The sequence below is a fragment of the Asterias amurensis genome, chromosome 8 (assembly GCF_032118995.1).
Source record: "Asterias amurensis chromosome 8, ASM3211899v1".
Lineage (NCBI taxonomy): Eukaryota > Metazoa > Echinodermata > Asteroidea > Forcipulatida > Asteriidae > Asterias > Asterias amurensis.
This window is the reverse complement of record NC_092655.1, coordinates 15,338,399-15,362,422: the sequence shown is the minus strand read 5'-3', so window position 1 is coordinate 15,362,422 and position 24,024 is coordinate 15,338,399. Positions and strand designations below refer to the sequence as shown.

The following is a 24,024-nucleotide window of genomic DNA, read 5'->3' as shown; positions in this document are numbered from 1 at the left end:
TTGCGTAAAGGAAAAGGGGAGTGCACAATATGTTTTTGGTATTCTGGTCGCCCGCCCTCTACTGGCGGTAAATTCTTAGTGTTGAGCGCACATTTTGGAATTTGCCCGATTTCCAGATTGCGCTGCTTGTTTTTTTATATTCCAAGATTGCGCTTCAAAAAACCTCTCCAGAGATAAATAGAGCAGGGAAAGTACGGAAGCCCGCCAGTGCCATTTCTTCCCATTACTATTTTGACATAATTATCTACATCTTCATCTACTACTTGTCAAATCCTATTCAGCATCTACACAATGGTATTAGCAGAAATAAAAAAAGAACTCTTCCAATATCTAAACCAACTCACAGGGCCCAATTTCATAAAGTAGAAAGCACAAAAACTCTTGCTTAGCAAAAAAAGGTTAACGGCCAAAATACTGTACTAGAAGTAGACCAAATAACTGGGATGGGGCGCTAGTGTGCTCCTTTTTTCGAAATTTTGTCATTATCCAAAGTTGTCATTATCAGCCGTACGATCGATAATGAAAAAAAAAATTGAAAAAAGGAGTACATCGCCCCAGTTACTGGGTCTGTACTAGAAGTAACTACCGGCATGTCCTTTTATGATAGGCTGTCATACTAAATTAACATAAGAATTGAAAGAATTAAGAAACAATGACACTTTTGTTGATATTCAATCTGATATTTTATTACAAATTGATCATTAAGTTTGTATAACATAAACATTGTGTTGTATTCCAGGCTACTTGCAAGCCAAATTATTATATACAGCAAGGTCCAATAGTGATTTAAAAATATTTAACTAGACTGGCTCTACCAGTCCTTCTTTACCAATTTAGTCATTTGTGTGTTTTAATAATGAGTTTGTGTTTAAAATCTAGACAGAGGGGGGGGGGGGGACTTTTGAGACATTAAGGCATGATCAACTGGAGTTCATAATTTCCTTAAGACAAAATATGTTTAGCCATAATTAGAAGTCATAAACTTTACATAGAAAAGAAATAAACTTTACATCTTATAAATATAATAAATAAGCCCAACTTCATGTATCTGCTTACCACTAAATTTTAAAAGCACTGGACACGTTTGGTAATTACTAAGAAATATGTTAGCATAAAATCTTATTCGGTAACAAGCAACGGAGAGCTGTTGATGGTATAAAACATTGTGAGAAACGACACCCTCTGAAGTAACACAGTTTTTGAGAAAGAGGTAATTTCTCACTTAAGTATTTGATTGAATCTGAGAAACTGAAGCCTTTCTCAGGCAATACTGAAAGCACACAAATTTGTGCAAAAGGGATGGGTTTTTTTCCCATTACTTTCTTACAACTTTCTTGATCAACTTGCACAGGTTTGTTATTTTATGCATATGTTGGGATACACCAAGTGAGAATACCGATCTTTGACAATTACCAATAATGCCCAGTTTCTTTACCTGATTAAGCTCCGATTCACAAATTGGATCACATTATGACCAACTAAACAAAAACAAAACATTAATTTACTATAAATCAACTAACTGAAATGTGATCCAATCATACAAAAAATAGTCTGAGGACACAGGAAAGAAAAAAGAAAATAAATTTAACAATAAGAAAACGTAATTGTGCATTCTTGGAAGTCGATAATGCACTGAGTATATGATTGCAATTGTTTTACATAGCACAACTATTTATTTCTATGACAGTGACTTCAGTCAGCCATCCAAAAGAATGGTACAAAATTGTTACCAATAGACCTTTGGCAAACATCAGAGACCGCCAGAGTCCAGACACATAAAGCAATACTTACTTAAGTCACACAAACCATCAGGCGAACCAAAAACAAAGTATGAAAATAATTGCATTGGTGATTGCCATAACACTTAGGCTCTGTTCACATATATGCAGCCATTTCCCAGGGAATACCCTGGGACCTTTAAAGACACTGGACACTATTGGTAATTGTCAAAGACCAGTCTTCTCACTTGGTGTATCGCAACATATACATAAAATAACAAACCTGTGAAAATTTGAACTCAATTGGTTGTAGAAGTTGCAAGATAACAATAAAAGAAGAAACACCCTTGTCACACGAAGTTGTGTGCTTTCAGATGCTTGATTTCGAGACCTCAAATTCTAAATCTGAGGTCTCGAAATCAAACTCGTGAAAAATTACTTCTTTCTCGAAAACTACGAGGGAGGCGTTTCTCACAATGTTTTATACTATCAACCTCTCCCCATTACTCGTTACACCAAGTAAGGTTTTATGCCAATAGTTATTTTGAGTAATTACCAATAGTGTCCACTGCCTTTAACCCCACTCGCATTAACACACTGTTAATTTCACAACTTGCTGCAACTTTCCTGGAATATATTGAACACTCAGTATGCTGACCACCCCGGGGTGACATTGCTAAGCTCTATCTACTCCAAAATGAAAACAACTGTTTCCAGGTAGTGTGTTGGGATGAGCCATTTGCATGTTGTTAGATTTGAATAATGTCGGGTACAATGCTGTGCTTGATCACAAATTACCAGTTAAATTTTAACACCTCAGACTATAGAGACAGTTGCAATGTCAAATGATTTAGGGCAAGCTTTTGCTTAGTTATGAAGAGACAGTAAACACAGTAACACCCATACACAATTCTGAACGAATGTGTACATGTATGGCATGATGGAACCAGGGTCTGCTTATCTAGGTTGCTATACAAAAGCTTGCCCGAACCATTTGACATAACAACTGTCTCTATAGACCATGTGAACCTTGTTTACAATATTAAGAGTGACCTTGTACATTCTTTCAGTATTCTGGCAGGCAAGATACTACACTGGTCCTATGGGAAAGTTGACATTTTGTGTCATAATTTCCACATAAAACCAAGAGTTATGAAAGTAAAAGCTGGTCAAGTTTTGAGATGTGCCCCCTTTCATCATATCAAAAGTTGACAAGAATTAGACAATGCAATCTCCATAAAATATTAGATTTTATGTTTTCTTCCATTGAGCTGTGTACACATCATGCCTGCAGGAAGTCCAGGCTCTGTGGCTCTATTGTAAACATGTGATGTCACAGGTCACATCGTCTATAGTCCGAGGAATTTAAATGTAAGCAGTAACTTGTGACTAAGCAAGTCATTGTACAAGACTAACTAAGCTAACTCGCAGATGTCTTATTGGGTGTTGTGTAAAAAGTCCAACCAAACTTTGTTGGTTTTTTCTTAGGGAAGATCATCTACTGTGAACAGGGCTGATGTATCTTGCCATCGATCCATGTACAAAAGCTAAAAGGATCCCGAAAAGTGTCCGTTTTTTTTTTAATTTTAAGTTTACTTCATTGATGCATTCCTGATTTAAATTTTACAAAAGTCTAAGTCTCCATGGCTCAATTTCACGAAGCTACAAGATTCATCTTAAGCTTGTCAGTATAGACGATGTGACCTATGTTTACATTCAAACTGCCCTCTGTTCAAACCACCCTCAAGACGCGTAGTCATGGTAAGATTGTGTGTACTTTCTAGCTGGCTGCCAAAACATAAAGGTTTTGCCTGGCGGTATGCGCTTGAATCATGTTATGGTTTTCGAGTGACGTCAGAGGTCACATCATCTATATAGTAGGCCTAACCATAGTGATTTGTATTGCGACATCACACTATGCATAGCAATGGAGATTAATTAGCACTTAAGATCAATCTCAGCTCTTAATGACATCGTGCCCCGGTTATGTGTTTCATATATATTTTTTTATAAATATCTCGCCTATGAATCATTGTGTGAAAAAGTCGTCACATTTTAAAAATACAAAAACATTTTTTTCCTTTTTTAAATACTTCAATTCAATTTTTGAGGCTCGATGTGGAACGCATTTTTAGCATGCAACCGAGTGAGTCCACCATTTGAAAAGCTAAATAGATTTGTGTGCTTATATTACTTGGGTGCCGACAGTGTAATAAAACTATGGTTTTGATGCATGAAATGGTGAATTAAGGGGGCAGGGAGGCCATCCAACATGCCAATGGGTTTAAATTATAAAAATGCATATCATAGCTCCCATGCAAAGTGATCCTACATCATTAGGAATACAAAGTGCCTATGTAAGAACCTTAATAACAGGCTATAGTGATACATGACATTATTATAAGAAGAGTTATTATTAAAAAATAGGTTTTTCATAATTTAGGGGAGAACTGACTCACTTTTATCAAAGATTAAAAAGGGTAAACATCTACATGGATTTGTTCTGACGAATGGTGGACTTTTTGCTCGAACCCTATTCCAATTTTTCTGATTGCTGGGAAATAACTTTGTTGTACAGAGTACTAGCCCAGTTACCAAGGTCCAGGTTCATAGCTCTGCTTACCACAAAATGCTGCACTTAAGGCCCGGTCACACAGGCCTCAATAACCAGAAAGACAACGAGAATGGTTGAATGATTGAACGTGGGCGTATTCTGCGTGGAGCATTTCATCCAATAGAATGCGTTCTCTTTGCGTTGTAATCGTTATCGTTCTCATTATCGCTGCAGTGTGGCTTGGCCTTTACCGTGCCGTCTTAAGCACATAACTATTTGGGTTGTAAGCACAGAATTCCGCAGCAAGCAGGGGCTATAGAATTGGGCCAAGTTGCAACGGTATCTTTTGTAAATCTATGCATTGATAAACAAAATTTCTCCATTCCCAAATACAAAGCCAATCACTATGCCAGTGAGACATCATGTGATATTCTAATTTTCAAAAATTCCATCCCTTCCACTTAATTCTTCCATAAACCCACCACAAAAAAACAAGCATACTCATATGTTTTTTTCACGAACTGTACATGTACATGTAGACACTCACTGAGTACCAATAATGGAATCACAAGAAGCCATAGAGCCACATGAAGGAGCAAGTTCGGGTGGCGACTAGTCTCGACTAAACAGACAAGTCTTGACTAAACGGACTAGACTATATAACCAGAAAACATAGAGCACAGGCAGATTCACTTCAATGACTGGAGCATGGTTGATGGTCAATTCGAGAGGTACTTCACAGTTTCTGGTCAAAGTCTAGTGGCTCACCCAAACTTGCTCTATGTTGACTACAGCACTGAATCTAGTCTTGGTGTAAGACGTTCTTGTTGAGTAAACCGTAAAACCATATGGCCTACATACATGTACATGCACACCCAACCAGGCCTGAAACTTCATTGAGGTACTGAAGGCGATTGCCTCCATGCCCCCCGGTCAATGCTTTGGTGCCCCTGAAATGCAACTATTTCCTTATAGGGTGCCTTTTACCAATGGGAAAATGACTTGGTGCCCTTGCCCTTTCAAAAACGAAGCATGCAGGCCTGCTCAACACTACACACTTTACTATTCCACCGATAGAGGGTTCTCTCTGGAAGCCCCAAAATCTGTCACCATGTGAGATCAAGAGGTTTACCCATCAGTGCTCGCTGTTGTTCAATAGTGAAGTGTGCAGCGCAATAGCCATGCAACAGCCAAAATGCAGGGCAAATTAGCACTATAGTCAAGATATATAGCTGTGCATGCAACAAGCATGCGATAACATGTTATGAGTGTTACAGCAGATGTCAGAGACTTTTTCACAGAATACCCATTACACAAGCACTACATGTAACTGTTGAATGAGGTGCATGCTGGTCTAGCTACATGTAGCAATCAAACTTAATAGCTAGATCAGCATGCACCTTATTCTGAGCCTAATGCGGGTGTACTGTGTATTTGCGATAAAGTCTATGTTACCCAATCAGAGTCCTTCACTAACTACCCGCATCTGGGGGCAAGTTTCAATCGGGGTAAAGAACATACTCCGAACGGGGTAAAGAACATACCCCAATCTGGAGAATGCAGCTTTAACCCCCTCAATCGTATCCTATTCTTCTCTTTTGTACAATATATAAATTACTATATATTATATCTGTCTATCAACACAGTAGTTTCAATATACAAAATATGCACAATTCCAGCACACATTTTCCCTCTGGGTCTAATTTCATAGAGCAGCTTCAAGCAGAAAATAATGCTTAACAATTATCTGCTAAGCAGAAATGAGCAGCATACCAGTCACAAATTCTACATGTGTCGTGTCAGTTTGGCTGGTAACCTTATTCTCTGGTAAGAAGAATTTGCCTTTGCTTAGCCACTTTTTGTGCTTATAAGCAGCTCCATGACATTGTGCTCCGTGTGTCACGTATCCACTATTACAATTTTCAAAGAGCTGTTTAATTTAAACGCCACAATCCTTTCCACAGGAGCTGAACAAGTTTTTGTTTGAAAAGTACATGTACAACACCAGCATCAGCACTAAACATGTATGTGACCTAACAAATACTTGAATTGTTAAACCTGTTGAAATTTAGGCTCATTCAACCAAATGGAGTCGCAAAAAAAGTGGGGAAAAACCCTGTATGTTTTCACTGTTTTTGAACATCTGGGTTTTATTCTTACCAAATCAAAGTTTGTTGAGCATTTTAGGGAAACATATTTCAATGGAGGTTTTCATCATGGCCACCTTTATACTGTGTACTAGTGTTGCAAATCTGTGAACACTGACTGTGCATACATGTACCTTTTTTTTGAGACAATGTTGAATCACAAAATTAATGCACTTTGATACAACATTGTGTATGTCAATTTCATCATGTAAGCATAAAACTTACAATTATTGCTTAGCAGAAAAAAGGGTTACCAACCAAAATACCATACAGTTTACATTAATGTGTGTGGTAACCCACCCAATTCTTGCTAAGCAAATATATTACTAAACAGAATTATCTGCTTAACAGCTTTATGAAATAGGGCCCATGTCACACATACCATCTATGACCAGTTGTTTTTCTTCTCATATTTTCTTAGCAGAAAAATTGTAAAGCACAATTGTCTGCTTAAGTAGCTCTATGAAAACTGGTCCCAGGTTGTTGTTACCAATGCCTTGTCTCCTTTTACACACTTCTAGTTTAGGTTTTGTAAACTCCAATAGTTTGTTACACCAAGAGTCTTACTACAGAATGTACATGTGCATCATGTACATGTGCATGTACATTGCAGTCAACCAGAGTGTTCGGATGTTGTCACATCACTCCTCTACCAGCCAACATGGACAAGTTCGTGTACGCACCATGGTTAACAAAAGGTTTACTATTTTGACTCGAACCCAGGCTGGTCGACGATTGGTCGACCATTTGGATTCAGCCTCAGGACTATAATTTCTTCACTGGTCCCAATAGCCTGTTCCATGCTAACATGTGTAAAGCGCAGAGAGGAACCAGTGACATTATAGCGGAAGGCAATGGAGTGTTGAATTCCGTGCTACCGATGGTTGACAGCCCATTTGAACTCACACCAACTTTTTTATTCAGAAGTTGCGGAACTTATCGATACCCAACAAGGTTTGCTTTGCAATGACGACTGAAAGGGGAACACCCATCAAACATTTTGTGTGACTTGCCTCACAACAAAAATTTCCTTGGGCAATTGGATGTTGCAATCAGACGTTGGTTGCGAGGTAGCTGGTGGTACACAAACATATGACTCGTGTGATACTAGACTGGTCCCCTGTCTTTATCTGCAAGGATACTGCAAATCTCCCTGTGAAATGAATGCGAGGTCAAAGGTGCTTTTGGAAGGGGATCGACGTAGGCTCAAGGCAGGTTTCTGTTGGATCTACGAGCCTTAAAGTGTGACGTCACTGATGTTTAGGCTAGCGCGATGCCAACAAGAGTCATATAATAACTGTAATGACTTTTACGCTGGTATCCGCGCAGTTCCTTCACAAGCTGAGATAAATGTTGTATCTTCAGCTGGACAAAGCTGAACATGATGGAGCATAGTACAGCCTGCTTTGAGTTCATCGAGGAGAAATGATAGGTGTAGTGCTGTTCTACAAAATCCACCTGAACACAAACGACTTTCCAAGTATCACAATGATGTCCAATTAGATTTAAGAATGAAATCAAGTGTTTCAAATATTGTTTTCATGAAATTTGGGTTTTCCTCACACGTTGGCGTAATGTGGAAATATTCATGAGACTTGGCCAGTCTAACTAAAACTCAAATTCATCGGGTTCCTTGCTTCAAAATTCATCTTCATCTTTCAATTAAACTTCAGCAACTCACAATGTTCTATTCTCATGGCAAGCTAGATCTTAGCTTTTTAACGTCCATTTCTGTCTTGGCGCGAGAAAAATTAGACGTCTTTGCAATCAGATCAAAGGTCGTTGCATGTTGTTGTTGTGTATGATGCATGTAAACATTTGTGTCATCACTTCACATCCAAAAGATATATTGCCCTCAAAGCTTCATTGTTTCCTTGCAGTTGCTAACGTCCAAAAGGCATTTTGAGGCGACACATGTTGATCAGGCGTTATAAGATTGCGACCCTAGGTCATGAAGGTCAGGGGAGGTCAGATAGAGGTCACAATCATGTTCCTTGTAGTTTATTTTAAAAAGGTGACTGGGTACTCAATATACAAACAGTGACTGATTCCAAAGAGTGGCTCGTGTCCAAAAAACTGCACAAAATATATAAAATAGTCTCTATCTGTACATAAAAAAGTGGCGTTGTTTAAAGTTGTCTTGTTGGGGTTGACGTTGTTGACGTAACGGGCGGTGCAATGGCAGCAGGGCCCCGGGGCTACCGTCATAGCGTTATGCTCGGTCTGTACTCCAACATCAGAGGATATTGCTGTAAGTCAAAGGACAAGAAAGAGGGTAAACTGAAAATCGGACAGTGACTTCTTCAAACAAATACAGAAATTATGGAAATTAAAGTCATATGCTCAGGACTTTAAGGTCGTCAGTGCAGTTAGTATAGATTTTTTATTTATTTAATCCTTCCTAAATGTGGATGTAATTAATTAAACTAGCATGTGCACATTTTATTTCAAAGGGAGGTCATGTTTTTGAGATATCGCTTCAAATCCTGAGCGAAAAAAATGATGTCCATGCAGGAAGAATAATCCCAAATAGGAGTACACAATCTGAGAAGTGTTGCTGCAGGATTTGGGGGGGGGGGGGCACAAAAACTGATATATATTTACATAACCACATTACTTTAAATTGAAATGTTTCTTAAAAATGCTTTATACTATCAAAACCGGCTGTAGGCTTCTAACTACAGGGGTCGAAATTGCCACTAGCCCGCTAGCCCGGGACTACCAGATTTACAGCTGGGCTACTGATTTTTCCAGTTTGATAGCCCGACGGGCTAGTGGAAAAATAATGCCAAAATCATCATCACAAACAATAAATAACTATACTATGGTGTAATGTAAAGTTTGTGCCGTGACTCGAGACATAATGTGTTGTTTGGGCTACCAAAATCTAATCAGGGCTACTAAAAATGATTGGTTACTAGCCCTGCTGACTACCATGAAAATACACTTAATTTCGACCCCTGAACTATAAGTGTTTATTGCCATCAATTTTAAAGCCATTGGACACTTTCGGTCTTGTCCAAGGCCCACACTTCGTGTATCACAACTTATATAGAAAATAACAAACCTGTGAAAATTTAGGCTCAATTGGTCATTGGAGTCGGGAGAAAATAACGGGGAAAACCCACCCTTGTTTCCGCACGTTTTGCCGTGTCATGACATGTGTTTAAAATAAATCCGTAATTCTCGATATCGAGAATTGATATTGTTTTAATGTTTTTCTCAAAAAGTAAAGCATTTCATGGAATAATATTTCAAGAGAATTCTTTCACCATTACCTTCTGTAAACCCTATAAGTTATTTGTAAATCTGTGAACTCATAATTTTTTTTCTGTTCCGCCAAGTGTCCAATGGCTGTAAGGGTGGTTATCAAATGTATAATAACTTCCCTAGTACCTGGATTTTGTTTTTTAGCAAGCAGATTTCAAAACAGTCAAAGCAGCAGACAGTCTGTCTTGTGGCCATTTTGATTATCTGGCTACATTAAGCTAGGCAAGTGACATTTGTCTAGCATTTCGCCAGCAATTTTTCTGTTGAGCTGGCCCGAGGCCTCTCGAAATCCTTCCCAGGCAGTGTCCAATGGAAGTCTGGCCAGCTCGCTAGCTGAGACACTATTGAAGGCACTGGAACACTATTAGTAATTTATCAAATTTTTTGTTAGCGTTCCAACTTACTTGGTAACGAGCAACAAAGGCTGAAGTAACATAGTTTTTGTGAAAGAGGTAATTTCTCACTCAAATAATACAAAACTTCAGCTGAAGCCTTTTAAAGGAACACGTTGCCTTGGATTGGTCGAGTTGGTCTTTGAAAAGCGTATGTAATCAGTTCTTATAAAATGCATATGATTAGAAAGATATTTTAAAAGTAGAATATAATGATCCACACGAGTATCACTAGAAATTGTGTGGTTTTCCTTTTACCTCGTCGACAAACACAACCATTTATGGGAGTAAAATTTTTGACTCCCATAAATGGCCGGGCAGACCGTGTTAGTTCGCAAAGTTAAAAGAAAACCACGCAATTTCGAGGCAAATGTGTGTGGATCATTGTATTCTACTTTTTAAACATCTTTCTAACCATATGCATTTTATAACAAACGGTTGCAAACGCTTTTCAAAGACCAACTCGACCGATCCAAGGCAAACGTGTTCCTTTAATATGCCTCTGAAAGCACACAGAGTAATGCAACAAGGGTGTTTTTCTTTCATTATTCTCTTTCAAACTCGATGACCAATTGAGCCGAAATTGTCACACTTGTTATTTTATGCATATGTTGGGATACACCAAGTGGGAATACTGGTCTTTGACAATTACCAAACATGTCCAGTGCCTTTAAGGGAGATATAAGTAAGTAAGCCGATATCCCCGCATGATGAGCAATATGATCCACATAGTCACTGACACTTTGCACTACAGCCTGCCAACACCCACAGGCAAAATTATGTCTTGGGCTGGGGAAAAAAAACAACCTGACAATGACTGATCTTCAGTTTTGATTTGGGTGAACCAGAACTGCAGCAGGTTTGGTTATTAATTTCAGGAGATTTTTTTCAAGGGGCTGGTCCTTTTTTTGTGTAACAAGGGGGCACTTTCCTCTCAACAGAAGATATGGGACACTAGACACAAAGCTGTTAAGCACTGTAAAATGTTGCTGAGGGTGTCATGTTTTTGTTGGGTATATGTATCTCGTCTATTAACTTTGGTTTCTACCCATACACCGATGTGTGTTAGCACTGTATACTCAGTACTTCCCCCGAGTCCTGTGAACAAATATCAAAGGCATATTACTCGGGTGGGATTCGAACCCACGACCCTTGCAATTCTAGAGCAGTGTCTTACCAACTAGACTACCGAGATTGCCCGTATCTAGTCTAAGCAAGTTTGTCATTCAGCACAGCCCAACTACATCAAGCTATAAAGGCAAGAAGCTGTGAATAACACAAATTTGCTAAACATCGTAAAATGTTGCTTAGGGTGTCGTGTTTCTGTTAAGTATGATGTATCTAGTCTAAGCAAATTTGTAATGTCACCTTGGCCCAGTTAAATAAAGCTTAGCAAAGAAATTTCTCCAGCAGAAAATACTGCTTGACTAATTTCCTTTCTAAGCAAAAATTGAGTAGGGCACTAGTCACAACAAACTAAACTTAATATAGTTTTGGCTGTTAGCCTGTTTCTGTAAATCAATACTTTTCTGTGTGTTTTTTTTTTTTTAGCTTACAGGCTTTATGAAACCGGGCCCTGGTCTTAACTTAAGATTTGGGTACTTTGAAAGTACGATTTTACATGCTATAATAATTTACGTCTCATGATCACTGAGACGAAAATTATTTTTCATGACATTGTTTTACTCATTTCTCAAGAACTACAGCACCTAAACAAGTAATTTTTTCAAGGAAGCTTTCTACTATCATTATCTTCAAACTGAGTAAGTTTAATGTAAATCTGTGGATATTGTGTTTTTTGTCCTACAAAAAGCATATTTTGAGACCCTTTAAGTAAATTTTAAGCACAAAACATCTGTGCTTAATACCAGGGAAAATAGGTTATCAGCCAAAAAAACATGTCATATAAATAATTGATTTCCCACTGTTTTCTGCTTGCAACTTACCTTTGTTCTCCATCTTGTGACGCATACAAATTTTAAAGTGTGATCCTTGCCTAGTAACTCTTCATTGCATAGAATCTCCACCTAAAAGACAGTGATGAGATATTCATGTTAAAAATGCAATATCAATGGTTAAAAGGCACTGGACACTATTGGTAATTACTCAAATCATTATTAACATAAAACCTTACTTGGTAACGAGTAATGATGAGCTGTTGATAGTATAAAACATTGTGAGAAACGGCCCTCTCTGAAGTAACGTAGTTTTCGAGAAATAAGTAATTTTCCACGAACTCGAAATCAAGCATCTGAAAGCACACAACTTCATGTGACTAGGGTGGTTTTTTTTCTTCATTATTATCTCGCAACTTTGACGACCAATTGAGCTTAAATTTTCACAGGTTTGTTGTTTAATGCATATGTTGAGATACACCAAGTGAGAAGACTTGTCTTTGACAATTACCAATAGTGTCCAATGTCTTTAAATATCATGGCTAATATGGAAATATTGACTGCTATGAGGGGCACAGTTAAAATTATAGGCCCAAGGTGATTTCAAAACAATGACTATGCCCGAAGCGAAGCTGAGGGCAAAGTCATGGTTTTGACATCACAGAGGGCCTATAATTTCAACTGTTCCCCGAATAATAAGCAGTCAATATTACTTTAACATACCAAACAATATAGATTCTTCTAATCTGATTGGTTAAAAGATGTCATGAACTGGGCCTTGATTATGAAGTGTATACAAAAAAGTGTAAATAATAACTTACCAAAATCATGTCTTTCATTTTGCATGAAGATACCAACAATGTTGGTAACAGTTAAAATCCAACACGGGTAAAAAATATACCAATCCAACTGGGATAACAGTTAAAATCCAACATCAGTCAACGTCGACAGAAACATATTTACATGTGGTTGATTTCATGTGGTTGTCAATGAGATGATCAGCCATTTTACGTTGCGAGTTTGGCATGAACACAAACAATTAAATTTCCCACACAAACAACTACGTTGAAAGGTCGTCTGTGAATAAAGGTCACAGCTATAGTTCATGTAGTTCGCGCCGTGACACGACGAACGTATACAACGCATCAAACACTTGCGCGACCTACATGTAGGAATACAGTGTGTTGAGACAGATCCATTATTTTCCAGGGCGGGCATAGTCAATTGACTATGCCCCGGGCATAGTCAATATGACGTCATCTTGAAAGAAAAAGTGGGCATAGCTATTTCCATGACTCCCTTTTTAACCAATCAGATTAGAGGATTCTATATGTGAGGTATATAATCTGAACTATTTCAAGCAAGTCAAAATAAAAAAAATTAAAATGTTATGAAAGATCACCTCACAATAATGTCACAAGGCCAAAGATGACAATTTCAAGTGTCATGACCAGGATTCGAACCCACTCATCTGCTGACATCACAAGAGCTAGGTGATCTAGACCGCTCAGCCAATGACACACAGAGTGAAATAAACACAGGTGTTCAGGCTTGAAAATAATACTAGACCACAGGCCGTAGGCCAGTGGTTTTTAGAGTTGGGCCAGTAAACTCATGACCAAACAAGTCCGGTTCTCTTGTGTTTTTCAATTGAATAATAAATAATTTTAAAGCCAGCCAGCAGACACAATACACATATTTCGGTGAACAGCAGTGTCCCTTACACAACCCGCGCCAATTGGAGACTTTGGGACGTCAGGTGGCAGCAGACTTACCAGGTAAATTTCCATTGTTTACAGAGATCTGAGCATGCGCACATTACAGAGGACAATAGACTTACCTGGTAAGTCTGCTGCCTCCTAGAGTCCCCCATTGAATGTTTTCAGACATTTGTTCAAGACTTTAGGTAGACTGGGATAAAGCAAGGATAAAGACAGGTCCCCGCCGCTAGATCCAGTGATTTTATTGGATACAATGATATCATTGGCTCCGTGCAGTGACAACATGCAGTACACTGCCGCCTGTCACATCGCGTATCTCTATGTGAAACGAGGGAGGTCAAAGGTCAAACTACACGCCGGTTTTTTGATGCCGGTCTCTGGCGTTATTCACGAGCCTCGAAGAATGATGTCAGACGTTCAGGCTAGACTTTAGGCTGTGTCCGAATTGCCGGCTACAGCTAGGACTAGAGCTAGATATAAAGCAATACCCTTAGCAACAGTTGTAGCCGTAGCCGTAGCCGCCAATTCGGATACACCCTTACTGCCTAATGTAATGGAAAGAAGAAAGAGGGCAATCAAATTAAACCTAAATAACTTTTTGTCTTTACCTGTTGAAAGCATTCTAGTTTGAGTTTCTTGGCCACAAACTTCCTGATGTGATTGATGGTGGCCTGGGCGGAGATGCGGAGAAATTTCTTGCGCAGCGGCCGGAGTTGCTCCGTAGTGCACTCTAGGCATATCTTGACCTGCTCATCGCTGCGGTGGCAGTCCGTATCCTCCTCCTTCAGTATGCAATCCTCCTTGGTTTCTTCTGCTGGAGTGAAAGACAAGACAGAGAAAGAGGAAATAATAATAATAAAAATATCGAAGTCTTATAATAACGCTCGTATCTACCAAACAAGGTACTCAAGGCGCTTATATACATTTATACAGAAAGATTATTGAAGTTATGAATTCTGAGAACCAATTATGTAGCACCTTATAAGGGTTTACAAGGTGCTACGATGCATACAGCAGCCACAGCCAGGAACACCGGGTCGAACCGCTTCTCTATTCGATAAGTGCACTGTGTTCTTTTACATGCATTACACAACACATGGGACCAACGGCTTTACGTCCCATCCGAAGGACGAAGCAATGGGTGTCTTGCTTAAGGACACAAGTGTCACGGCTGGGGATTCAAACCCACACTCTGCTGATCAGAAACACCAGAGTATGAATTCGGTGCTCTGAACTGCTCGGCCACGACACTTCCACAGTCGTAAATTATAATAATAACTGCAAGGTACGCTGTATGTGTAGCTATGTTTTTTAAGTATGACACCTATTCCTTTATAGCACCATGTAATAGTTTACAAGGTGATGTGGCAAAAAATATGCTGCTAATCACACCTGGAACACAGCGTCGAACCCCTTCTGTTTGCGATAAATGTATTGGGTTCTTTTATGTGAATTACACAACACACGGGACCAACAACTTTGTGTCCCATCCGAAGGAAGCAGCAATATTGTTAAGTGTCTTGCTTGGGGACACGGGTCTCATAACCGGGACTTGAACCTTATTTAATGCGTATATGCTACAACAGATAAGAATCTGGTTTTTTAAATTTGGAAAGTGGGTCATGCATAGAGTGTGGTCCCAAAAGACAAAGAAAACCGCAGTGTCTTATTTCAGTATGAGAAGATCAGACTGAACTACTGTTATTGGCCAAGGAAAGGTGTATGAGCAAACACTGTATGAAGATTAAAATCAAACAAAGATTAGCGTTTGTTAATTCAAAAGGCTTCTCAGGGGAGGGGTGCGAATCTATGAGGGATACTTTTTTCTCTGAGATATGCAACGATGGGGAGGTGTAACATGAACAAATACATGAATATTTAATGAAACCACATTTGGGAATTATACTTGATACAGTTTTAAATTAGACAATTCTGTGGAGGAAAATATGGTACTGGAACCTGAAAGCATGAACTGCACTTTAGAAATTTGAATTTATGAACTGCACTCTAGAAACAGAGATCCCCCCCTATGAATAATTTGGTCCTTGACAACTCCAAGAAAAGTTAAAGGTAACATAACTGTGTATTATTCCCTACCGAGGTACCTTTTACTAGCTTGTCCCCACAAGATAGCAAAATATCAGGCTTTAAAGCAAGAGCTGCAAGGCTCATACAAGTATCTAAAATTGCACAATAACCAAAACCAGTACAAATGAATATGAAAATGCATACACAGCAATGACATTGCTATTGAAGTATTCTAATAAATATGACACTACTCCTTAAAGGATTTGGGTACCTTTAAAATGTCCATAGATTTACATTAAACTTACAGGGTTTGAAGATAATGATAGTGGAAAGCTTCCCTTCAAATATTACTTACTGAGGTGCTGTAGTTTTTGAGAAATGAGTAAAACAATGTCATGAAAATACGTTTGTAAATGACATTGTTTTACTAATTTCCCAAAAACTACAGCACCTCAGCACGTAATATTTTCAGGGAAGCTTTCTACTATCATTATCTTCAAACTGTGTAAGTTTAGTGTAAATCTGTGGACATTGTGTTTTTTGTCCTACAAAAGTTACATAGACCCTTTGAGGGTGGTTAGATTCTAAATTTAATATGAGAATCTTCATATATTCGACCTCTTTCTTGGTTTCATCCTCTTTAACCAACACAGCAGCGATGATGATTAACAGTGGCTTCTAATCACCCATGCATACCATTAGCCCTTCTCCCCCCAGTCCCCTTAATCCCCATTTGAACCGCGGCAAGCGGTACATTTCAATAAGACAAACTCTTATTCCCCACAGAGGTAACTTTAACTAGCTTGTCCCCACAAGAGAGAGAAATAGAAGGCTTGTAATTCACCACCATGAATATCCATTTACCTTTAAAGCAAGAGCTGTAATGTTCATATCTAATATTGCACAATCACCCAAACCAGTCAACATGAATATGATAAAGCATACATAGCAATAACATTGCTATTGATATGTATTCTTATATGACACTCCTCCTTAAAAAAGTAATTTGACTCTAAATTTGAAATGAAAAACTTCATAAATATCCGTTCTTTTCTTGGTTTCATTCCTGTAACCAACGCAGCGATGGTGATTAACAGTGGCTTGCAATCACCCATGCATACCATCAACCCTCCTCCCCCCAGCTCCCCAATCCCTCATCTGAACCGCGGCCAAGCAGTATATTCAGCCAATTTACACACTACTCAGCCTATAGCTAATCTACTAAGTGTTGGATGAGGGTCACCTATTGTCCATGTTACGGGGCCCTCCAGCGTTTATAAGAATCCTAGATGAGAGAGAGAGGGGAGTTATCTGAGATGGGGCTGTGTGTGTGGACGGGCGGGCGAGTGTGCCGGCCGAACATTGCCCATGGCATGATGATGATGTGTGTGTGTGTGTGGGTGCGTAGTAGAGGTGTAAATGAACGCTACAGCCCCGTCGGCACTGTCCTAAATCTCAGAGTGCTTAGGAACGAAAGTAGGGCTCCGGAAAAATTGTAATTGATGATGATTGTATATAGTGGTGAGGGAGGGGGAGGGTGGTGTATTCGTCATGCAATGATGGCTTGATTAGAATTCACCTTATTAAAAATCTATTTTGTTGATTGTTGAGTTTTTAAAGAGTTGCTTAAATTTTTCTTTAAGGAAACATCAATTTGGCTTTGAAGAAAACTGTTCATGCCGTTCGATGGTTTTCAATTGATTTATGCCTAACATGAACGATTAAGCAATTGGGGAGGGAGTGTTTGCGGTGTAAAAGTTTACTTAATAGAAAACAATGTTGTAGTTAATTGTTAAATGTTAATATCTGAATTCTTTCTTCTATTTTTTTTAATTTTAATTAGAACTATGTCAATTTACATTTGGTTCGCGGTAAGTTACCGGTCGCTGGGTAGATTATGTTCTTTTGAGAACTTTACTTGCAATAAATTCTACTGCCATGGAGTATATTTTTCAGAATTCAGTAGACTTCTTCTAAAAAGAACCGTCCTGCTTATTAACTACCAGGATGGAAGGTAGAAAATCGGCCAAGACTACTACTTTCGCTTAGTGGACCATAGGGACTTCTCGTTATTAACTTCACTGCCGTGGAACGAGTTCTTAATTGGTCTCACTGTTTTGACCAGCTTGCTTATAGTCACTGTGAAGTTTCTTACACGAACAATTTGGCAAAGGACGGTAAAGCCTTGCTGCGTACTTAAACATTGGGCTCTGTTTAACTATACGACCTTGCTCTATGGTTTAACTAAGACTGTGAGTAAGTGATTTTTGTTATCTTCACACATCACAGCATTGAAGCGTATTCCTAAAAACCAAGGGGAAGACCTGCTCAGTCTATTTGAGGGTTAATGATACGCTCCATAATTTCGGAATAACTCATGCAGAATTCAACCCAGTATTGATTTGTTCCCCATATGTAGGATTGCCAGAGCTTCAGTTTTTATTTTGACACAGAAGAAAAGATTTGAAGGCCCTGGACAACAGTCATTGTTTTCATTTGTCGAAAGCCCCCCCCCCCCAAAAAAAAAAGGTCATCACAATTTGGTTTTGCAAACTCTACTCTGCAATCTGGAGCATTTGAAATGGTTTTGTCTCATAACGTTTGCGAGTTGGCTAGAGTTGAACCACAAGGAGTGTGAAAACACTTGAACACAAAATCGAAGGTGGGAAGAAGGAAAACAAATTCCATATTTTTTCTTGGACGATGAATGATTAGAGTAATGTATATTACTGATTCCTTGAGAAACCGTTTATCTTAAGAAAACGTCAGACAACTAACTATTTTGGGGCCTTTACAGCAGAGTCCTTTTGGTTGGTAAGCAGTTTGTAACAGCTAGTTTTATTTTCTCAACTTATGAAGCTGTAAATGTTTTGCGTGTTGGCTACACTTGACCCACAAAGAGTGTGGAAACACTTGAAGACCAAATCAAAGGTGGGAAAAAGGAGGGACAGAAAGTAATTTTGTTTTGTCTTGGTAGATTAAAACGATTTATGACGGATTCCCTGAAAAACGATTCAGCATCAAGAGAGTTGGCTACAGTTGAACCACAAGGAGTGTGGAAACACTTGAAGACCAAATCAAAAGTGGGAAGAATGAGGAAAAGTACATTTTTTGTGTCTCTGGTAGATGAAAACGATTTATGACGGATTCCCTGAGAAATGGTTTCAGCAACAAGAGAGTGATGGCTGGAGTTGGACGGATCCGGTTTCCACTTGCTCTCTATCTCCAGTATCAAATTCAGTCCAATTGCAGTCTGGATTATCTATGGACATGTGTTTGGTTACGGGGCCCCCGTGCAAAGAGTAATTTCCATTGCGATATTAAAAATAAGATCTTCTTGCACCACATTTTTTTTTCTTTCTTTTTTCTTCTTTATCTGCATGTACAGTACGCCCAACTGCATTCAGCGTTCGTTCTGTCTGCATTTACTATGTTGGGTAATGTGCAAAATGGCTTATTGGAAAATGCATTTTGTTTTTCCTGTATGACACACCCAACTGGGTAGGGATTCTTGTTGCAGCCTCGCCCGTTCAGCATTTTTTCTGTCTGATTTTGAAATGCATTTACTGTGTTGTGTAACGTGCAAAATGGCTTATTGAAAAATGTTTTTTTTTTTTGCATTTTTTTCTTTCTTTCTGCATCTATGCCCAACTAGGAAAGGATTCTTGTTGCAGCCTCACGCAATCAGTATTCTTTCTGCCTGATTTTGAAATGCACTTACCATGTTCTGTAACATGCAAATGGCTAATTAGAAAATGCATTTTGCATTTTCTTTTTTTTCGGCATCTATGCCAAACCATAGGAAAGGATACTTTTTTTGCAGCCTTGCTCTTTCAGCATTATTTCTGTCTGATTTTGAAACGCATAAACCATGTTTCGTGACATTTCAAATACGTTATTGGTAAAGGCCTTTTGCAAGTCAAAGTAGAGAAGACAGCCGAATCTACCAAAATGCAAGGGCGAGGCTTTTCCGATGGAAATTTTCTAAAACAAAATTCTCTCTATATTTAGGATGCGAAGCTGGCACCCACAGCAATTGCCGTGGTGCCCTGTGTTTTTATTGCGATTCCCTTTGCAAAGTTCCCATGTAATTTTAGATTTTCCTACATAGAAGTGTCCCTTATCAGAGGACAATTTATGTGTCCCTAACCAGAGAAAAATTGCTGTGCCCCTTCAAGAAACAAATAAAACATTCCTCTGTGGATTCAGCGTCAAGAATAATTTTTTAACACACAGTGTTCCTGACAGCTGCAGTGCACACTGGTCTAACCTGCATTATTAAGTACCAGTGCACTCCAGGAAGCCTGAATGACAAAAAGGGTGACTTCAAGCAAGAACTGCTTTGATAGGGGGAGGGGAGCAGACATGACGTATTAAGGCATCCCCTCACGTGTCACGTAATGACACATAACGTCATCGGGGAATACACCAACCAGTCTAAGCTGTCCTACTTAAAGGGACGGTACACGTTTGGTAACTACTCAAAACAAATATTAACTTAAAAACCGACTTGGTAATGAGCATTGGAGAGATCTTGATAGTATAAAACATTGTGGGAAACGTAGTTTTTGAGAAAGAGGTAATTTCTCACTAAAATAATAAAAGACTTCTAGCTAGAAGTCTTTTATTTCTATCTGAAAGCACACAAATTCATGCAACAAGGGTGTTTTGTCTTTCATCATTTTCTCGCAACTTTGATGACCGATTGAACCCAAATTTTCACAGGCTTGTTATTTTATGCATTTGATGGGATACACCAAGTGAGAAGACTGGTCTTTGACAATTACCAAAGGTGTACCTTCCCTTAAAACCACTAACTATTAGAAATAATTTTTTTCCTTCTGTGAAGTGTATAAAATTTGAACCTGCATCACTATTTTCAGTAGAGTTCGTTTATTTTAATCCTCTCTTAGTTTTCTTTGAAGAAGAAGACAGATCAAGAATGGATAATGTACATGTGCATGTACAAACTTCACTGTCTGTCTTTTATCCAAGCACTGTACTTTTTAATATGATACATTTTGTAACAACCATGGCGATATTGAACAGTGTACCAAACAATATTTGATATGTAATATCTCAATTAAGAGAAAATTTTTGGGGAAAAAAAATTATGATCTTTTTACATTACCACATTACTTTTAGAAGCAAAACGTTTCTCAAAATACTTTTAAATACTATCATACGCTGATGTAGGCTTCTCACCATTCCCCTTAAAATTGAGAAAAAAAACCACAAAATCTAGAAAAAAAGGGCTTTTCAACTTAAAACATAATCAGTATTGAATCTTCATCGGACATTGTATCTAACGATATTAAAGCAAGTGTGCTTGGATAACCTGCTTGGTAAAAAAACACATACTTGATACTTATGCATCCAACTAATAGAAAAAATGTCTGCCCTCGCCAGCGAAGAGGCATCTGATGTGATTTTCATTCTTCCCTTGAGGCGAATATTTGTGTAACATAGTTTTCCAAAATGCCATGGGGACGGTGAACAAAATATTACATTATTTTTTCTCTCTCTAAGTGCTGCTGTAACATATTCACTCAGCATGCTGCTCTCTTTGAGGAACTATTCCACAGCCCTGAATTTTCAGTTCAAGGCAGGGAAATATGGGCCTTCAAGGATTTGTTTTGCAGTTTGTTGTCATTCTTTTTTGATTCTTCAAATATTGAGAAATTGAGTTTTTATATATGGAGGTCAGGTTTTAGATGCATCAAGAAGTATAAGCCAGACAACATTCTACATTGTCTATGAGGAATGCAAATCTTTTAAACAGTGACAATTGTACTAGATTTTTAACGGGTTGTTTTTGACATTTATTTTATTTGCCATATTTATTATTTTTATATAATATTCTTTACCCCCGATTTGGTAAAAGAGTGTCCAGATTTGCTGAAAATTGAAAAAATGCAGCACTTGTCCAAACTGTTCACTCGCAATTAAATGCATTTTACATGTTAATGACATATAAAACAGTGTGTCCAATTTTAAAACAGGGTGTCCAAAAGACACCCAGACGCCCCTCTGGCTACCACTATGGTTTTAATAATTTTGCATAATGTAAAAACACATGCCCTAAACCAGCATTGCGAAATCCTACGTTGGTAATAAGTTCTATAGAATATCTTCAATATGCAGCCCCAATACAGCAAAGCAAGTCGAAAGTGGTCGGCAAACAACGGACCCACGGGTTATTTTACACTGTGAATTCCCCCTCTAAACCAATTCCAAACCTGGTCACTTTCCGCTTTGAACATTTCCTCATTGCTGTACTTGCAGCGAGGCTATTTATTACATGAAGAGATTATTTCCGATTTGCCGAAACATGGAAGAACGAGGGGAGTTCCCTTTTAAATGTTTTTTTTGTCGGAAACAAAATTAAAAATAACACCCCCACAAAAACCACTGGTGACAATGAAATTAACACTTCTGATGATTTTGGTGTGTGTGTTGTAATTAATTTATTTTTATTTTTATTTTGTTGCATACACAATCTAGGTCGCTAAACATTTCACATACATGTGCAACAATAAAACAATAATAAATAAATAACAATTTAAGCTCTTATTATATAGAATTTGCTGGAGTAAGTATCCAAAATAAAAAACAATAATAATCAGTATTCCAATTTTGGCATTTTTTACTGCCACAGCTGCAGCCGTTAATTCACAAACGCCATGATTGTGTCTTGCATCCCTTCTATTTCTAATGGATGAAACTCCGTTTTGTATTCCAACTTTGGCATGTTCCAATTGATATGACTCCTTCTTCTGTTCCAAGTTGGGAATTTTCCAATTGATATGACTCAATTTTGTATTCCAAGTTGGGCATTTTCAACTTATATAAATCTTGTTTATTTCCAACTTGGTACATTTTCCTAATGATATAATTCTGTCTTTATTTCCAACTTGGTACAGCTTCCTAATGATATAATTCCAACTTGGCCACTTACCTTCTTTCTCTTCTGGCTCCTTCTTCCCGAAGGATTCATAGAAAAGCTTCTCTTTCCTCTTCTCACCTTTGGCGAAAACCGAGAAAATTAACAAACGCATAAATAAACAAAGGTATGTTTTATCAATGAACTAAAATGCGCTTCAGAAGTCTCCTGTTTTCAAGGACTCTCAGAATAAGCTTAATCACTATACTAGCCAATAACCCAATATTTATATTTATTGGTTTATTTCATAAAAACGTTACAAAGGAATGAACAGCATGACAACCGATATAGTTTAATTGCGCTAGAACATGTAAGCTAAAAAATAGCTAAAAGGTTACAGTTTAAACACATTTGATGAATGAGCAAGAATTATAAACAATCAAAACAACAAACAATCAACCAGCACTTAACCAAATAGAATGAGATTTAACAAAAATAAACGTAATCAAAGGGAAACATTTTGGATAAGAAGCCAGCATATAAAATCCATACAGTTCAACTTAAAATAATAATAAAATAAAAAATTAAACAAATAAAAAACCACAATGAATGGAGAGAAGACGAGGAAGGGAGTTTCAGTTTTAGATGTCGGATGAAAACCTCACAGAATTATTCCAGGGAAAAACCCATGCAGTCGGTGGGTAGGAACTAAAAACCCACTCCATGTAGTGCCCCCAGAGAGATTCAAACTAAGATCAGACGGCTAAGCCAAGACACCACTAGGCCAATCCTGTTGGGGGTGAATTTTTTTTCCAGACTTAAGACTATGAAGCCGGGATCGTAATTGCCACTAGCCGGCTAGCCCGGAACTACCAGATTTACAAATCCATCCAAGTCAAGCAAGAACCTTGCCACAACAATTTTGTTCAATTTCTATCAAGGCATACTGGGACACCAATATCCGTTCAGAGAGCAGCTGCCAGCGTTTTCAAAACTGACACTTCAATGTATGTAAATTGCAGGAATTTCTCAGTTATTCATAACTAACAGCCAGTCTGCATCACAAGAAGAAAACAATAAATATTTAGCCTAAAAAGAAAAGTACAGCTGTTGAATATCGACCAGCATGGGAAGTATTTTTTAATAAAGGTGAGAAAACATGTCTGCTATTAATTACACGTCAAGTGGCCAGTACTCCACCACTCTGCAAACATAGATACAGTACTATGGATACAAAGTGGCAACAGGAATTTGTAGCCCAGAAATCTGGCCTTTTATCTGAAACACATTCAACTAAGAACTGACCTAAAATCATCCAGCCTACTCAAATTAATTATCAGCTAATGGTCTAAACTAAGTCTATTAATTTGGGGTTTACTTTTACCCCAAGGTGTATTAAGCAATTAATACTTGTTA

General features: G+C 38.2%; 1 protein-coding gene across 2 annotated transcripts in view; it reads right to left on the bottom strand.

Moving 5' to 3' along the window:
- Window positions 1-707: 707 nt before the first annotated feature.
- The window catches only part of LOC139941015 (polycomb group RING finger protein 3-like), a 63,914-nt gene continuing 40,597 nt past the window's right edge, over window positions 708-24,024 (bottom strand). Inside the window, exons 5-8 of one of the 2 annotated variants that reach the window (XM_071937429.1) lie at window positions 22,684-22,749; window positions 14,306-14,511; window positions 12,028-12,108; window positions 708-8,668 (exon numbers count right to left, since the gene is read on the bottom strand). In XM_071937429.1, coding sequence (XP_071793530.1) covers window positions 8,624-8,668; window positions 12,028-12,108; window positions 14,306-14,511; window positions 22,684-22,749 — 398 coding nt within the window. In that variant the 3' untranslated portion in view covers window positions 708-8,623. The remainder of the gene's footprint in view (window positions 8,669-12,027; window positions 12,109-14,305; window positions 14,512-22,683; window positions 22,750-24,024) is intronic. The other variant, XM_071937430.1, reaches the window with a different exon arrangement.